This window comes from Drosophila subobscura, chromosome A, assembly GCF_008121235.1.
Source record: "Drosophila subobscura isolate 14011-0131.10 chromosome A, UCBerk_Dsub_1.0, whole genome shotgun sequence".
NCBI lineage: Eukaryota > Metazoa > Arthropoda > Insecta > Diptera > Drosophilidae > Drosophila > Drosophila subobscura.
The window spans coordinates 23,538,762-23,555,693 of NC_048530.1; the positions used below are offsets into that span (position 1 = coordinate 23,538,762).

At 50.3% G+C, this 16,932-nt stretch overlaps 1 protein-coding gene across 3 annotated transcripts in view; it reads left to right on the forward strand.

The window, feature by feature from the left end:
* The window catches only part of LOC117903404 (GAS2-like protein pickled eggs), a 47,634-nt gene that overhangs the window by 23,552 nt on the left and 7,150 nt on the right, over window positions 1-16,932 (forward strand). For 2 of the 3 annotated variants that reach the window (XM_034815399.1, XM_034815400.1), the window contains exons 3-6: window positions 3,176-3,541; window positions 16,138-16,334; window positions 16,406-16,524; window positions 16,587-16,897. In XM_034815399.1, the coding sequence (XP_034671290.1) occupies window positions 3,374-3,541; window positions 16,138-16,334; window positions 16,406-16,524; window positions 16,587-16,897 (795 nt within the window). In that variant the 5' untranslated portion in view covers window positions 3,176-3,373. Of the gene's footprint in view, window positions 1-3,175; window positions 3,542-16,137; window positions 16,335-16,405; window positions 16,525-16,586; window positions 16,898-16,932 lie in introns of those variants that run through there. The other variant, XM_034815398.1, reaches the window with a different exon arrangement.

The window sequence follows — 16,932 nt, forward strand, 5'->3', positions numbered from 1 at the left end:
GTGGCAAGCCAAAGGGAGACGGAGACGGAGACGGAGAGCAGTGCGAGCAGTGAGGCGGCGGCGGGTGCCAGAGATGTGGAATGAAGTGAAGTAAAGTGAAGTGGAGCCCTCTCACACACTTGAAACCAAATGCGACTTGCATTTCTTTCTCATTGGATCTATCGCGTATGTGTATCGATACTCGCCCACCCTCCCCCACCCCAAGCGACCAATGCATTGTGAAACTTTATCGCATGGCCCCCACATCACGCCACGCCACGCCACACTAGAGCGATCCCCAACCCCAACCCCACCCAGCTCCAGCTCCAGCTCCAACTCCAACGCTGGCATGGCGTTTGTAATTGTTAATTGAAAAAGTCAACAAACAAAAAAAAATGAAATTTGTTGCTTTTATAACATATTTTTCCCTACGGGGTGTCCCTCGATCACTTTTACTGTCATTTGGCAATTCACACATTTCGAGGTGTAAATGGAAATGGAAATGGAAATGGAAATGGAGGAAAGCCAGCAAGCATAAAAACACCCAACAACTTTCGCCTAGGGCCAAAGTGGGTAGAAGGCGGAGTGTGAAACAAAACAAAAATAAGAGAAGAATAGAAAGAAGAACGAAGAGAAGATAATTAAATAACAGAAGAAATCTCATATTTGCGATCAGTTCTGAGCGCGTCCAGAAACGTTTCATTTTCGTTTCGTTTCCATTGCCAGAAATATTTATGTATTTACATATTATGTATGTATGGACATATGAAATGCCAGTAAGCGATGTACATGCATGCATCAGACAATCAATATAGTTAGAATTCAAAAGAGGACACCAAAGACTTTGAGTATCGGCTAGCCAAGCGACAACTCTGTGCCGAAATGTTGATAAAAGAGAGAGTTTACATAAAATGTACATATGTATGTACACACATACCTTAAGGCTCAAGGCACTATGCCCAGTGGGGGTGACGTTGCACTGGCCACAAATTTAAATGTGGGAATCGGCATTCGGCATTCGGCAATCGGCGCTAAACAATTTTCGAGGCAAATGCAATTACCAGAGGGAGCAGAGTGGCGGAGGAGGAGCTCGAAGCGAAATGGGAATGGGAATGGGAATGGGAATGGGAATGGGACGGGCCTTATAAGCGAAAATGATGTCGACGCATCCTATGCGATTTATACGAATCTGTTTGCTTGGCGATTTTGGATTTTTTAATTAAATTCACTTTCAAAAATACCGCTAATCAGTCGAACAAAAGGCCCCAGCGAACACATTTGCATATTTGCTTGTCTCTCCAAATGAAAATGGCAACAAAGTAACGAAAATATCCCAAAAAATACAACAGCAACAAAAGAGAAGAAAACATCAACTGGCGATGTCTTCTCTGTCATTCTCCCTCCCTCCCCCTCAGCTGGGGGGCGTGGCTGTGAATAGATTGATCGATCTGGACAAACAAATACGAATTTGCATGCAGGTCCAGCCAACCATCCAGCAAGATGAGATGCGAATTTGTCAGAGACCCCTCGGGGGGGCTCCTACAATTTCCAATCAGCTGACTCAATTCCAGTGCCGCGCAACCGCTCCATTCATCGATTCCCCCATCATCATCATCAATGGCCTCAAATTAGCCAACACACCAATGGACTTCTTCGCTGTGTGGTCGCTCGCCACCATTGGGGGGGATCGCTGATCGCGGATCGCGGATCGCTGATCGCTGATCGCGGATCGCGGAATGCGAAATCTCTTCAAACATTGTACATACAGATGTACAGATGTACAGATGTAAACGGTGTGCCTTAATTAAGACCAACCTCATCGGGCATGAGTGTTACGCAAGTGGCGGCTAATGCTGCTACAACCAAAGAAAAACGCAAAGCGAAGAGCGAAGAGCAAATGCGAAGCTCAAACAACAAATAAACAGCACCAACGGGGAAGCAAATTCGAATGCGATCCCACCTCTTCACTGGGAAGTCTTTTACGGGACTGTACATACACGCAATCTCTACATATTCCCTGGGAGTTTGTCACATCTGTGAAAAGTTCCATCTAAGCCAATAGGAATAGTCATGGAGAATGGCCATCAATGCCATTCTAGTCGCTTTGGCTCGGGCCATTCACTTATGGGGAATTTGCACAGCAGAATGTACTTGAAGGGGCTGCCGTTTGTCTTCCGTTTATTCCCCAACTCGTACCCAATTCTTCACCCATATTTCCGTGTGCAACATCTCCGTTTTGTTAAACATTTCCTCAAGAGTAGTCGCTGCGCGTGAAGACGTTCTCTTTGTTCGGCGAACCTGTTCTCTCCACCTGGCCAGAGTTAATCCTTTCGTGGCAGCATCCTTACACACAACGATAAATGATAAACGCTGAGATAAGCCTCCGCCCAAGGGGCTGTGCCGTGACCTTGTGCGCTTCAGCAGTCCCTCTGCCTTTCGAGATGGGCTTCAGCGATGAATTCCCATAATGCGAATGGGGAATGGGAATGGGAATGGGGAATGGGAATGGCATTAATCTTCTGGAGCTATTCCCGCGCTGAAGTTCACAGTTCAATTGCGTTTGCCGCTAATTAGTGGCCGGAATTGGAAGTGGGACTTGGGGCACGGCACGCCGCTCAGCGCTGGGGTGTGAGCCATTAACCTGGCGCCCGATGGCTGGCCGGCCACCTTTTAGCCATGTCTTGAGGTTTGCTGCCGTGTCTGGGCATGGGGCGTGAGGCATGGGGCATGAGGCATGGTGCAGGGGCATTGTGTATGGGTCTCTCTCGCTGCTGCTGCTGGTTTTGTTGGGGTTTTTTTTTGTTTTTTCAAGTAACCGACGACTGCCGCGAGTCACTTTTATGTTTTATTTATTGATTTTATTTGTATAACTTTTGCAGTTGCTGCTGTTGCTGGCGGCAACTGGCACTGGCACTGGCACTGGCGTTATTGTTGCTGCTGCTGCTGCTGCTGCTGCTGCGGTTTTTGCGTCCCATAATTATGTCAGCTGCAGTGGCACAATCATAAATTTTCGCTCTTTTTCCGCTGTTTTGCAGTGATGGAGGGGCTGGGGCTGTGGCTGGGGAAATGTCTGCTTAAAATATTTACAATTTACGATCTACTTGATGCCAAAGTGATTTCATTGCGACAGATCCATGTTCCAGCGCAAAGAGAACACACATTCATCTCTGATTCACTCCCAACTCTCTTTTTGCAGAAGCCGATAAATCCGAGAGGAAATCCGAAACGAATCGAGCCGCAATGCTGTGGCAGCCACTGACTAGCGATAATCCTACGTAACTCTGCTGCATCCGAAAGATAAGGCGAAAGCCAAATCAGTTTCCATTTCTCCGAGAGTTAGCTGCAGTCGCAGAACCCCACACACACCCCACACACCCTACACACCCCACACACCATGGCCATGTTGGAGGCACGGCCCTACAGGCCCTTCAAGTCCAGCGAGGAGTATCTGGAGGCCATGAAGGAGGATCTGGCCGAGTGGCTGAGCACACTCTATCCCGAGCTGAGCATCAACGCCGAGAACTTTATGGATCGACTCGACACCGGCGTGGCACTCTGCAAGGTAAGTCGCAACCGGGGAATGGGGGGATGGAACTCACACACTCTAGAAAGAGTGTTAAAAACCCAAACGGATTTCCATTTCAACTTTTATGCTTTCCACAAAAACTGAAAAGGTTCTCCTACACCTGCCCCAGACTCTGATGCACTCCAGGCAGCGGGAAACGGGGTCACTGGGGGTTCATTGAGCCTGCAGACTGCAGACTGCCTTTGCATTTGCATTTGCATTTGCCTTTTCCTTTCCTTTCTTGTTGCACCCCTGCCGGGGCATCCTTGCGAGTGGAAATTAGCCACTGAATGGATGGATGTGCGCGGCTCTGTGGGTGACACAGTTGGCATTAAGTCGAGCACAAATGCAAAAACAAAGTGTCCAATGGAACAGGAGGCAGGCGGCCAAATGGTTGCGGGGCAAACGTCTAATAAATGCACGCATCAAGGGTCGCGGCTCTACTTCTATGCCCTCTCAATCCCTTGCTTGCAAGCAGTGCGAACGGATGGAATCGTTCGGGGATTGGGAAGGGAAGGGTCGGAGTAGCGGCTGTCTGTGGGAACCCGAGGCGCGGCCCCTGGAGGAGCATCTCTCGGACTGGGAAATAAATGAAGCCATTGAATTAGCATTGAATCGATGTCGTGTTCCTGTGAGCCACTGAATCATCATTCGAGGCATTCCCCGATGATCGCCATTGCCATCTCGGGCGTTGTCGGTTTGGCTCGCTTCTAATTCGGTTTTGGTTTTGATTTTGGCTTCGTCTTTGGTTTTGGCTTTGCTCGGTTTGGCTTGGTTTGGTTTTGGTTTTGGTTTTGGTTGCTTTTCGTTTTTGGTTTGGTTGGGTGGCACATGCCATAAACACACAACCCCCCTGCCCTGCGCACAGCTCCCCTGCACTGCACTGCACTGCACTGCACTGCTTTGCACTGCTTTGCCGTGCCCTCCTCCTGTGATTGCGGCGCTGAGTGGCGCCAGTAGCACCCGACATCGTCACGCTGGAGGCCAATAGCAAGACCTCAACCCGTAGACAATTTGTCTTTACTTGCTGTTGCTTGTTGCTGCTCGATGTTGCAGTTGTTGCAGCACTTTTTGCCGCCAGTTGTTGTCAGACAGACTTTGCGGACTTGTATCGGCAACGAGATCGCAGAAGCAGCAGCAGCAGCAGCAGCAGCCTCAGCAGCAGCGAAGCAACAGTCGCAGCCTCATCGTGTGGTTGCCCTCTTTGGGGTCTCATGCTGGGAGGCGGCATTGTTGTGGCAGATGCCGCCTCGATGCTCTCTGGCATCGTCTGGGTCCTCGAAAGTAAAAACGTGTAAGAGGCGGCTGGCTCTGTCCGTGGACCCATGTGGCAGAACATTGAAGATTGCCAGAATGGCCATCAATTAGTGTTTGCCGGTGTCGTCGTCGTCGTGGAGTTCCGTTTCGTTTCATTCCCTTCCGTTTTTCTTCGTTTTTGTTGTCCGAGAGAGAGTGGGAGAGTGAGAGAGTGAGAGAGTGTGAGTTGTGCTCCAATCTGTGCGCGTATTCGAGCTTCGTGTGCTCTTTCCGCAGCTCACACAAACATCCGGATAGAGGCTCAGGCGAGAATGATCTCTCTTTGCTGGGATTCTATGGACTGCACCGAAACTCTTTGCTGACTCTGCCCTGCCATGGCACCCCGCACCCCACCACACCCGGACGAGTGCTCGATATGGTGATGGATATGCGTGCAGCATAATCATAAAGTCGCTTTGATCTTCTGTCTGTGCTGTCTTGAAATAAATGAAATGACTCAGCCACGGGCATAAATTTTGCATAAACACACACACACACACACACACACACACAATAAACCGAGGGGACGGGTCGGGGGAACTGTTCTGGTGCTGGGTACTGCCGGAAATGTCATAAGCATAAATATAATTTTTGGATAATTGTGTGTGTCGCGAAGCGTTAATGGAACTTTAATTGAAACTCTGCGACAGCAACGAGCGCCCAGCTGCAGCTGCACAAGCGGCAAAGGGGTACAAGTCTCCTTGAACGATACAAATACAGATCCCCAGATACTGCACAGTCGATGTGTTGTCTGATGTCTTCATCATCTGGACAAGAGTCGTAGTTTCGGCTTGATGGCCGCGACATCATCGTCATCTGCAACGTCTAGCACTTCAGTCTGCTGGCTCTACACTGAGCGTAAAACGAAGCGCAAACAGAGCATAATTAACTTTGATTTGGGCATACTGCTCACCATTTGCTGGCTGCTTTTTCGCTCGGTGTACGTGGCCGGAGGCCAATTAGCCAAAGGAGATCGTTAGTCGTCTCTGGCGGTCATTAGCGAATTGTCTTAACGATCTGTACAGCCAATTGCCTGCCAATTTATCTACTTAATTATACGAATATTTCTATAGTTAGAATAGAGAGTCCGACATCCAGCTGAATGCGGAATATGGAATATGGAATTTGGAATATGAATCTGCATTTGACAGTCCATCAGTTTGTGCATTTCCTCACCCCACCTCACCCCACCTCACCACAGAGATGATTGCCCAACTTTGTTGTTGTGGCTGTTGTTGGTTTTCTTCTTCTGCTTTTCGGTTTTCCTTCTCCTTCTTTCGTAGTTTGCTTGGTTTGCATCGTCGTCGTCGTCGTCGTCGTCGGCGACTAATTGAATTTGATAAAAAATAAGAAAGAAAAGAAAAACGCCAGCGAATGCTTTTAATTGACCAAACACTCACTCGCACACACTCGCCAATTATCCATTGATAACCGCCGAACGGGGGCAGATAATGCGTGTGCCCCCCTCCCAACACTCTCCAACACTGTTCCAACTTCGATTAAATAACGCTTATGTGGAGTGAAGTGAAATGCGCTCCACTTCCGCAACTCGAATGCCGAATGCCGAAAACCACTCCAAAACCGTCTCCAAGTCCGTGTCCACACAATGCTCCACAATGGTCAATGCAAGTGCCTCTCTCTCTCTCTCCCTCTCCTTTCTCGCTAATCAAGCGATGGATGGGCCCAATTGAAAGCCGTGGCCCAAAGTGCACGTCATGGGCCCTCGTACTGCCCTTGGAAAGCCAACTCCAACAAGGAAATGTGTCCAAACTGGCACAAAAATACAGTACAGTCCTGGCAAGCTCGATGTTTAGTTAACCAACACTTGAAAGTAGTTCACTGGTTCACAAAGCTCACTCCGAGAGCGACAGCTTGACAGTTCCGAAATTATTTTGCAGCAAATTTGTGGCAGGCGTTGAAATACTCAACAAAATCAGTAAAAAATCGAATTTCGGTGAAATAGGAGGCTCCGAGTAAAAACTACACAGTACAGAATTAAACACACACAAAACCAAAGAAAAACTTCAAGATGAACTCGAACAAGGAGCGGGCGAGTGGCATGGACAGGAAGAAGATCAAGAGGACACCGGGTAAGGAGCAGAAGCAGAAGCAGAAGCAGCTGGAGCAGCGCGGCAAAGAGAATTTGCCGCAAGACGTGCTAGGCCCTCGCACTCGCACTCGCTCCCGTTCTGGCTCTCGCTCTCGTTCTCGCTTCCGTTACTCCTCTCGTTCCCGTTCTCGCTGTCCCACTCGCGCTCGGTACACTTGGAGAAGCCAGCAGGAGGCTGAGCCACGCAGCCAGGATTCACCGGAACTGCCAGTCGCCAGCAGATTGGACCGCAAAAGCCGCAGTCATGTGCGCAGTGCCAGCAAGGAGCGGGTGCGAGATGCCAACAGCACTTCAAGACGTGCGGAGATGCGACGAGCTCGTGGTGGGACCGAGCCACGCAGATCGTCGTCGAATTCCTCCAGCAGCCCCCAAGCTGTGCGCCAGCAGATGCCCCCAAAGAACGAGCAGGAGATCTACCGCCGGCGTTGCGGCGTCAGCATCGAGCGCATGGGCAGCTCCTGTGATTTGCCGCTGCCCCGGCCGATGAGGGACTTCTGGGCTATGCCCTTCAGCCCGTACTTGCGCCGCACACTGGAGGAACGCGGCATCTTCGAGCCGACCATCGTGCAGTCGCAGACCTTGCCGGTGGTCTTTGAGGGCAGCAGCCTGGTGGCCGTGACCCATAGACGCTGCAGCGGTGGCAAGTCCCTGGCGTACATCCTGGCAGCCATCCAACACATCCATAAGCAGCGCCCGTTGCCATCGGCCATCGATGGCGGACCCATCGCCCTCATCCTCTTGCCCGGCCGCGAGGCAGTCGAGAAGATTGCGCGGATGGCGAGTGTCTACGCAGCGCCCCTAGGGATTCGCACCATCTGCTGGCTCGGCGGCGAGGAGTGCAACGAGGAGCAGAGCTGCGCGCTGATGGTGAGCACCCCCCAAGACCTGGAGGATCCACGCTGCCGAGTGAAGCTGGATCGATGCTCCTTTCTCGTGGTGAATGGAGTCGACCACTTCACGGCCTCGGGACTCGGGGACCACATGTGCCGCATCATTGCCCAGGCACGCGACAATGTGCAGCTGCTCCTCTGGACAGTCGATCTGACGCCGGCTGTCGAGCTGCTGATCCCGCGCACAATGCGTCGGGACTACGTGAAGATTGTGTTTCGGGGATTGCCAGCGGAGGAGAAGATCGCATTGCCCCTGCGTCACCGAGTGGAGGTTATCCGGGAGGAGGATAAGATGCCGATGCTCTCTGGCCTGCTATCGGCATTCAGAAAGGACGACGGCAACATCCTTATCCACGTCGGAAACCGGACTGATGTCGATTATCTGGTTAGCTCCATCGGCCGCTGCATGCCCTGCCTGGGCCTCCACCGCGGAATGAGTCCGTTGCAGCGAGTGCAGGTCTTCCACGATCTTCGCACCCAGCAGCCGCCCATCACCCTCGTGCTCTCCCAGGTCAAATGGCGGGGATTCGAGCTGCCTGAATTCAAGTATGTCATCAACTATGACTTTCCCGCGACCCTGGGCCAGTTCACTCATCTCCTGAGTCGCACCGGCACCATCGGCGAGGCCATCTCCTACATCTCGAGCGAGGACCGTGGCCAGGCCAACCGCCTGGTTGACTTCATGCGCGCCATGGGAGAGACGATCGATCCGCGCCTCTTGTAACCGATTGACACTGGCCGGGTGGACCTCAGAGACTGGCTTGCAGGATATGCAATCCATTCGAATTGCCAATCATTTCCCATTGAATAAAGAACTTTGGATGGAGTTTCACTGTGTAAACGGAGGGACTTACACTTACAACTTAATCTACAACGACTAAGAAGGAACTTTAGTTTGATTGGAGTTACGCAATGATCCACGTAGAGTACGAGTATATAAACAATAGCTGAGGGACTACGACAGTCCTCTGCGTTTGTACTTTGCAGTGCCTAACATCTGTGGATCACGCAGCTGTTGCTTAGGTAGATAGATTGCATATTTATGTTACAGAAACATCGACTTTGAGCCAAGGAAGCTGGAAGCTTGTAAATGATCTGCAAGTGCCTTCCCTTAGCTGGGCTTCTGCCGCATCAAGGTGGAGGTTCTAGCGTTGGGATTTGCCTGTCTTATCGATCTTTTACGCACAGTTTTATCGATATTTTACGCACAGTTGTATCGATCGTGTGTGCCTACTGTACCTCAGTTGCACACAGATATAGTTGTACATTTATGGGTCACGTCCGCCCCCTCCTGGCCTGCCCGCCCTCGTGCTCCATTGATTGCTGAAGTTATTCGGTTGCAAATGGAAACGAATCAAAATTCATTAGTGCTGAATTTACTGTGTGATCGAATATCTCTCTCTCTCCATCGCAGATATCCATCGGGTGGAGTGGAGTTGGCTGATTGGCGGGGTGGGGGTGTACATATGTATGACCAGATATTGCTCGTGCATGTCGCTGGCCAAATATCGCTGTCCGAGAGTGGGTTCGGTGGTCAACACAGGTGGCTGACAGCACAGAGGGGCCACAGCTGTGAGGTGGCGGGTGGCAATGGGATTGGGACTGGGATTGGGACTGGGACTGGCTCTGACTCTGGAACTGCGACTGTGACGAGGTGAGGCCGGGCCGGGCCGTGTCTAATCCGATTTTGACTTTATTAACGCTGCAATTTGTACCCAGACCACTGGCAGTCTGCACCAGAGACAGAGACAAAATGCAACAACACAGAAAAAAACTCCAAGCGATTATTATTTATTGCTGCGAGTCCAGCCACCCCCCACCCCCCACCCCAAGCAACAAATTGTATGCTAATCGCTGGCAGCCCAAGCGGACCCAGCCAATTGGCAGCTGTCTGAAGTGGAACTTGGCCTGGACCTGGCCTGGACATGGACGCGGACACGGACATGGACATGGACCTGGTGCCATTTGATTGTTTTTATCGGAGTGCGGCACGGGGAGGTCTGTGTCTGATTTATGGAGTGTCGCTGACTAATTTGAACTCTTCGGGGGCGTTCTTTGTTCGGCAGTGCGGCAGTGCGGCGGAAATGCCCATTCTAGGGATGGGAGAGCGTGACTAGAAGCAGAACTCGCCGCGGCAGCCACTCACGATCTGTGCGAATCGATCTCTAAATTTAGAATCATTTTGCCTGCCTCTCTGCCTATATAAGCGGAAAAGGTCAGTGGAAAGGCGGTGGAGGAGCAGTCTGCGTGCGTCATGCAGCCAGTCAGTCAGTCAGTCAGTCAGCACCAAAAAGGAAATCGATAGAACAATCGTTTGATCGATCGACGAAGTGATTCATCGGCTGACTGGCAAGCGGCTCTGGCCACACTCCATTTGCTTTCACTGAGCAAGCAATTGGCAATTCCGTGACAGGTGGAAGTGGTACTGAAACTAGACTTTGACTCGGACTCGGACTTGGACTTGGACTTCAAAAGGCAAGGCCGCCACTGCCGCCTCCTCCAAGTTGCCCAGCCAATTCCCACGCAACTGCCGACTGTTGTCGGACTGCCCAAAACAGTAACGATGGCAACAAAGGCAACAAAAGCATTTCGCATCGCATCGCATCCGCAAATATTGCGAATATCGAAAAAACCAAATATGAAAAGTCGCACAGCAAACAGCGAGACAGAGACAGAGACAGAGTCCCCATCGTGTGGGTTGTCGTCAAAAATCGCAAAAACCCAAAGACCAAGCCAAGCCAAGATCTTAGAGTCACGTTTGCTTAATAAAATTAATATTTACATATGTTCCGTATTTACACACACAACAAATGCCCCAAGCCCCAAGCCCCAACCCAACGCCACAACCGAATGACAATGACTCCGACTCCGAGTCTGACTCTGCCTCTGCCTCCGTTTTGTTTGGCCAAAAGTGGACAAATAACCAAATAGACTCGTCGACTCGGGCCAGATCCAGACGCGACGGCATGGCCAGGCAATTTGCACGATCCAAGCTGAGCTGAGCTGAGCTGAGCTGAACGGGAGATCCCCAGCGAGCCAGCGCCAGCACGCACCATAATTCGTCCGTGATGATATCTCTCTCAGTCGCAGTCGCAGTCGCAGTCTCTCTCGGTCAAAAGCGGCTTCGTGATCAGAGATCCGTGATCCGTGATCCGTGATCCATTGGAGAAACTTAAAACAGACGAGGCATGAGGTAACTGTGTGATTCATTCACTCATTCAACGTTCAGTTTGGTAAAGGACGAGCACGGAATATCGGTAGCCAGACGATCAGCCTGATGCAGAGGAAATGGAGAAATTGTTGTCGTATTCCTGATCTTCGCAGTTCTTTGCGGATTCTTAATGAACGTCTTTCGGAGATTACAATTGCCATAACTTGGCTCAAATCGATATTGAGAGTCACACGAATGTGAACAGAACTCGGAGCTGTTCAAGATCGCAGCTGAGATCTAAGACTCGACATTTTGGGATTTTGGCTATTCCAAGCAGGAAACACACACCAAATCGGACAAATCGGACAAATCGGACAAATCGGACAAGCGCGACAAACAGATCTCTCGACATTCTGCGGCTGGTTCTCGCTCCGGCTTCGAGTGGGTCTTCGGGTGGTGCCTGTTGCCATTTCGATGTGTTTCCATTTTTATTTCCATTCATGTTTCGGTTTGTGGCTTGTGTTCTCCTTATCTTCATCTGTAAAACCATCCGTATCTGTATCTGCAATGCTTGATGTTGCTTGTTGCTTGTTGCTGCTGCTGGTCGTCTCGCTCTCACTTTTGGGGGGCCAAAACACACTTACTCGAGCACATGGGACCAGACTCTAATTTGGCCAGAGTCTAAATTCAAGTTTATAACTAAATATGCGCCAACTAATAGGTACAACTCATTGTGTGTCTCTCTCTCTCTCTCTCTCTCTGTATCTGTATCTGTATCTGTCTCTCTGTCTCCGGCTAACCTCGATTGCGTTTGCCACATTTTTAACAACTTCACCCACATTCAAAATTCGTTTTGGCTTTGGCCCCAGCGACAACGACAACAACGACAACACCAAAACCAGTTCAGTTCAGTTCGGTTCGGTTTGGTTCAGCTTTTGGTTTTTGGCATCGAATCTCTTGCCAGCTTTGGCCATAGCCAAGTAGCCATCCAGCCATAGAAAGACTTCTGCTCTGGCTGTTATTACTACGGCCCAAACCTTAACGCCTTATTGGCCCTACGTACACGAAGGGTGCGACACTTAAGGCAACGAGTCTGATTTATGGGGGAGACTCGCACAGCAGTTGGCATCAAGTCAAGTACCTGACTGAGAGGTTGATGCTGGTCAAGAATCACACAATTTGTTTGTAGCAATATAATCTAATGCCCACACAAGGTTATCGTAAACAACACTTCCGTTTGTAATGAGCTTTGGGCTACTCGAATTTCCAGAATTAGCATTCCAGTCCTGCAATCGTCATCGGCCATCGCGGCTTTCTGGAGTGATCTCATCGCGATCTATCGATGCTGCTGATCGAATGCTGCCCCACCATGGTCGCTCGATGGTTTCCCACACACCGCGCCGAGAGAGCAACAAACTTTTTGTGGCCAAAGCAGAAATAGACAGAAAAGCCTTCTATGGGCATTATGGAAATACCGTTAATCGTCGCCCAGCCAAGATCAAAAGACCTCCGAGCAGGTGAGCGATAGTCGCTCTCAGATCGATGGATCGATCATTGCGGTTGTTCTTGTTGTTGTTGTTGTTGCCGATTCGCCTCTTTCGGCTCTTTCGGCTGTTTCGCTTCGACTGTGCAGAAATCATTTGCAAGCAGAATCATCGATCGATCTATCATTGCCAAAGCCATGTACATACGTATGTCTGATGTGGGTAGAGGAAGTCGTCGTCGCTGAGAACCTTGAACCCCAGAGAGACACACAACAGACACAAAAGACACAAAAGAAAAACGTTTGAAATATGATTTTGAATGGGCCGTGGACAGTTGCTGATTTTGATTGAGCTCCGAGCGGAGTGGAACACGGAGTGGAACACGGAGTGGGGCGTGGGGCACTGAACGACTGGCGCTGAACTCGGCTGAGAGCTGGGAGCTCAAAGCGGGTAGCGAAAAGCGGAGTTGCTTTGTGCGACCAATCGATGACGGCAATCATCGACAATGCGAAAACAAACAGTTTGAAATCCGCTTAGCAGAGCACCAGCACAATGTCTGTGCGTGTGTGTGTGGGTCCATTTAATTGCACAAATCAATTATTGTGCGTTATTTATTTATTCAAATTTGGTCTACCGTACGATGCATACCCTTGCAGAGCGTGGAACAGGACGCATAGCCCCACTAGACGAGGGAGATTGTAAATGGGAGTTGGCACTTGGCCACCTGCCCGAAGATAGAACAAACAAATAGTTGTACAAATTGTAACTCCCACAAATATCTGGCAGATCTTGCAGGGTATCAACAGCTTCAGCTCCCTTCTTCACTTCAAGTTTTCTGTGCATTTTTCGCAATTTCATTTTATTTATGTGTGTTTTTATTTCGGCTCGCTTTAATATTGTTTTCGTTTTACTTTTATTCAATTTGCCTTTTGCGGAAGCAAAAAAAAATGGCTTTGCACTGACTGCGTCGCTGTCGGTGTCGCTGCTGCTGCCTCTGTCGGCGCCTCGCGCCCGCGCTTACGACTGAGCCGTTACGGTTATAATGCGACAGAGCTTTTCTTTTTTTTGCAATTGCTTTTAGCAGTCATGTAATGTTATTAACGCCATATTGACACACATTTTGCAGCAGGTCAGGCTGGCTGGTGGACTATGGGCACAGGAGAAAACTGCAATAGGTGGGGAGGGGGGTCGGAAATCTAAGCTAATTACGTGACGGCAAACGTAACGCAACCAGAGAGCAGAGCAGAGCAGAGCAGAGCACTTGCACCTGCAAGCCTGTCCCTCTTCCTCACCCTAGCACACGCCTCCTCATCCGCCCTCTCATAGACTTCTTCCTTGCGCGTCGCGTCTTCTTCCTCTACCACCTGGCATCAGCCCATCCATCATACATCATACATCGCATCAACGTCACGTACACGCGACGTGGGGGGGGGCGTGGCCAGATTGAGTGGCGGTGGCCCACAGGTCGACCCACTTTCGTCTCGCTCTGGCCCTCGCACTTGAGCAGCGCAAAATAAGAAGGAATACTACAAGGAAGAGGCGGAGGAGGAGGAGGAGGAGGAGAAGGAAAAGGAGAAGGCAAGAGCGAGGCTAAAGTCACGTTAATTGCTTCAACACTTGACTCTGAAGATGCGGATGCGGATGTGCATACGGCTGTGGACTGTGGGATATGGAAAGCTTTGAGTTCTTTGGCATTTATTTGCTCCTCCATCGATTCATTACCATTAGCATCCATAAACAACCACCGGCACGTGCCACTCTGTTGACGCAAGAAAGTTTTGATGTCATAATATATCCATTTGTGCCCCCTCCCTCCCTCCATCCACCATGCAGCCAACAACTTGCACTCTCCATCCTCCAGCATCAGTCGAATTTCGAAAGTGAAAAGGTGACGCTGGCTGCCGTTGTGGGGGGATTATCAAATATGCATTTGCGCCCGTCTCTCCCGCCGCTGTCTATGCATTATTCAGAAGAAGACACAACAACAAACATTTCAGAGTGCTCCTCTCACACGAACACAGAGTCACACGAACGCACAGTCACACGAACACACAAACACAACAAGCGGGGCTTCGGTTCTAAGCGAAGCTACGATGCCCTCTGCGCTGCTGCACTGCCGTGCTGCTGCCAACGGCCAAGTGAAACGAAAGCAGTGCCGAAACGAAACGTGTGCCGAAGTCTTTGCTACTCTTGCAGGTACATTGGTTGGGCTTTTGTCTCCACGCTTCCTTCTGTACGTTGCACCCATAATACCCTCCGCTAGGGTATTATAATGCTGTTCGTGGGCAGCGCAGCGCAGAAGCAGAAGATGATGATAGGCAAGGGGGCGGGGGGAGATGCATTTAACGCCTCTGGGTAGCCAAAATGTATCGTGGGCGTCGCTGTCCCAGTTGCCGTAGCCGTCGCTGCTTACCTTGCATGATAAGAGCCCAAGACGAATGAAGATGGAGAGGCAGTAGAGGAGGATCGACGCAGCGATACCCCCTAACTTAGGGCCACCGCCAGAAAAGGCAAGTCCACTGAAATATTTAATTTCCCTCTCCACTCTCCTTGAGGCATGAACTGATATGCATATTTACAATTAGACCTCCCTGTCATGCCCCTGCCGCTGCACTCCGCACTCATTCCGCAACAGCAGTAGCAAACGTCAGCAGAAGAGCAGCATCATGCACGCTGCATGGGGATGTAGTTGCTGTTGCCGTTGCCGTTGCCGTTGCCATTGCTGGGAATGCCCTTTTTTGGGTCTAGGGTATTATGGAAAGGTGAAACAATAAACACCAAATAAAGCATTTGTCAGATATCCATAAAAGAAGCAGCGTGCACTGGAAAGGGGGGGTGTCGCAGGGGAGGCAGGTATAATAATATTGTTTAAATATTAAATTATTACAACAAAATGTGCATAAATGAATATGGAATGATGCAAATGGAAATGCATGACACGTCGAGACACGATTGCCTCTGCCGCTGTCGCTGCCTCTGCTGGCAGCAGCGCCATGCAGCGCAGCGCATCGCATCGCATATGGGATTCGGGCCGTGGGGATCTCGGATTGCGGATGATATAACCTCAAACGTCAAATGTGCCAATGGCAAATTGTTGTGTGCCACGAAAGAGGGGGGGACTTATAGGTGTTGGGGTTGAAGCACTTTTCAGAATTAAATTAAGGTGTGCAAGGGGGCTAGGGATCCAATTTACCGTTGCATGAATGCGTTTTCTGTATGTTTTACATATCTATGTACATATGTATGTATGTATGTATGTATGTACATATGTAAGTGTATATGCATTACACATGAAACAACAGATTCGCTTTCGCTCATCTCTAGTCTGTCCTGAATTTACCGTTTGACAAAAAGAGCACAAAAGCAAAAGCAAAAGCAACAAAAAAACCTCTCGAAATATCGCCGCAGCGTTCGTTGATCGCTCAACGACCATTGGCCGAGGGGGGGTTGACACAGTCGGGGGCCTGGGGGGTGGGTAGCCCAAAAATGTCGTGCTATATTCTGGCTAGGAAGCTTAAATAGAAGCATTTTCTAGTTTTGTATTTTTATCTTGACTTTCGCTGCAAATTCTTGTCTTGTCTTGTTGTGTGTCTCTGTGCTCATTTTGGGTATTTGTGCACCTCCTCACGCTCCTCCTTCTCCTTCCTCCTCTTTGTTTGCAGCACGCGAACTATGTGCGCCAGGCGGCAGAGGACTATCTGGCACGGCGGCAGGCGCGCAACAAATCGATGACACGCTCGATGACATCCGGCCTGGCCGGACCGATTCTGGCCCTGGGCAACATCCACTACCTGCCGGCGGCCAAGAGCGGCACCTTCTTTGCCCGCGACAATGTCTCCAACTTCATAACTTGGTGCAGGTGAGTTTATCGCTTATCGCTTATCGATGCCAATCGATCGCTCGATCAACCAATCGATAATCCCCTTGCAGAAAGAGCCTCAAGATCATCGAGTGCCTGCTGTTCGAAACGGACGATCTGATTATGCGCAAGAACGAGAAGCACGTGATCCTCTGCCTGCTGGAGGTGGCCCGAAGAGGCGCCAAGTTTGGTAAGTAATCCACAGGGATCTCCCCACACTTTACCCCCAATGCATCTCTCTCTCTTGGATAGGAATGCTGGCCCCCATGCTGGTGCAGATGGAGCGACAAATCGATCGGGAAATCGCTGCCGACATCAAGGCAAATGGCGCCGCCAACTCATCGGAGAGCGGCACGCAGACGGAGGCAATCGCCTGCAGCTCGACATTGAGCAGCACGGCCACGTCCACGACAATAACGACCACAACTGTGGGCTCCGAGACGGACCTGTACGACGACAGCGACGACTCGGAGAACGAGGACGATGCCGATGAGCATCCCATGCTGATGTACGGTCCCCAGCCCCAGATAATCACCAATGATCTAAAGAGCCTCGATGAGATGGTGAGTCGATCGATCCCTTCAGTTCGAATAGAATT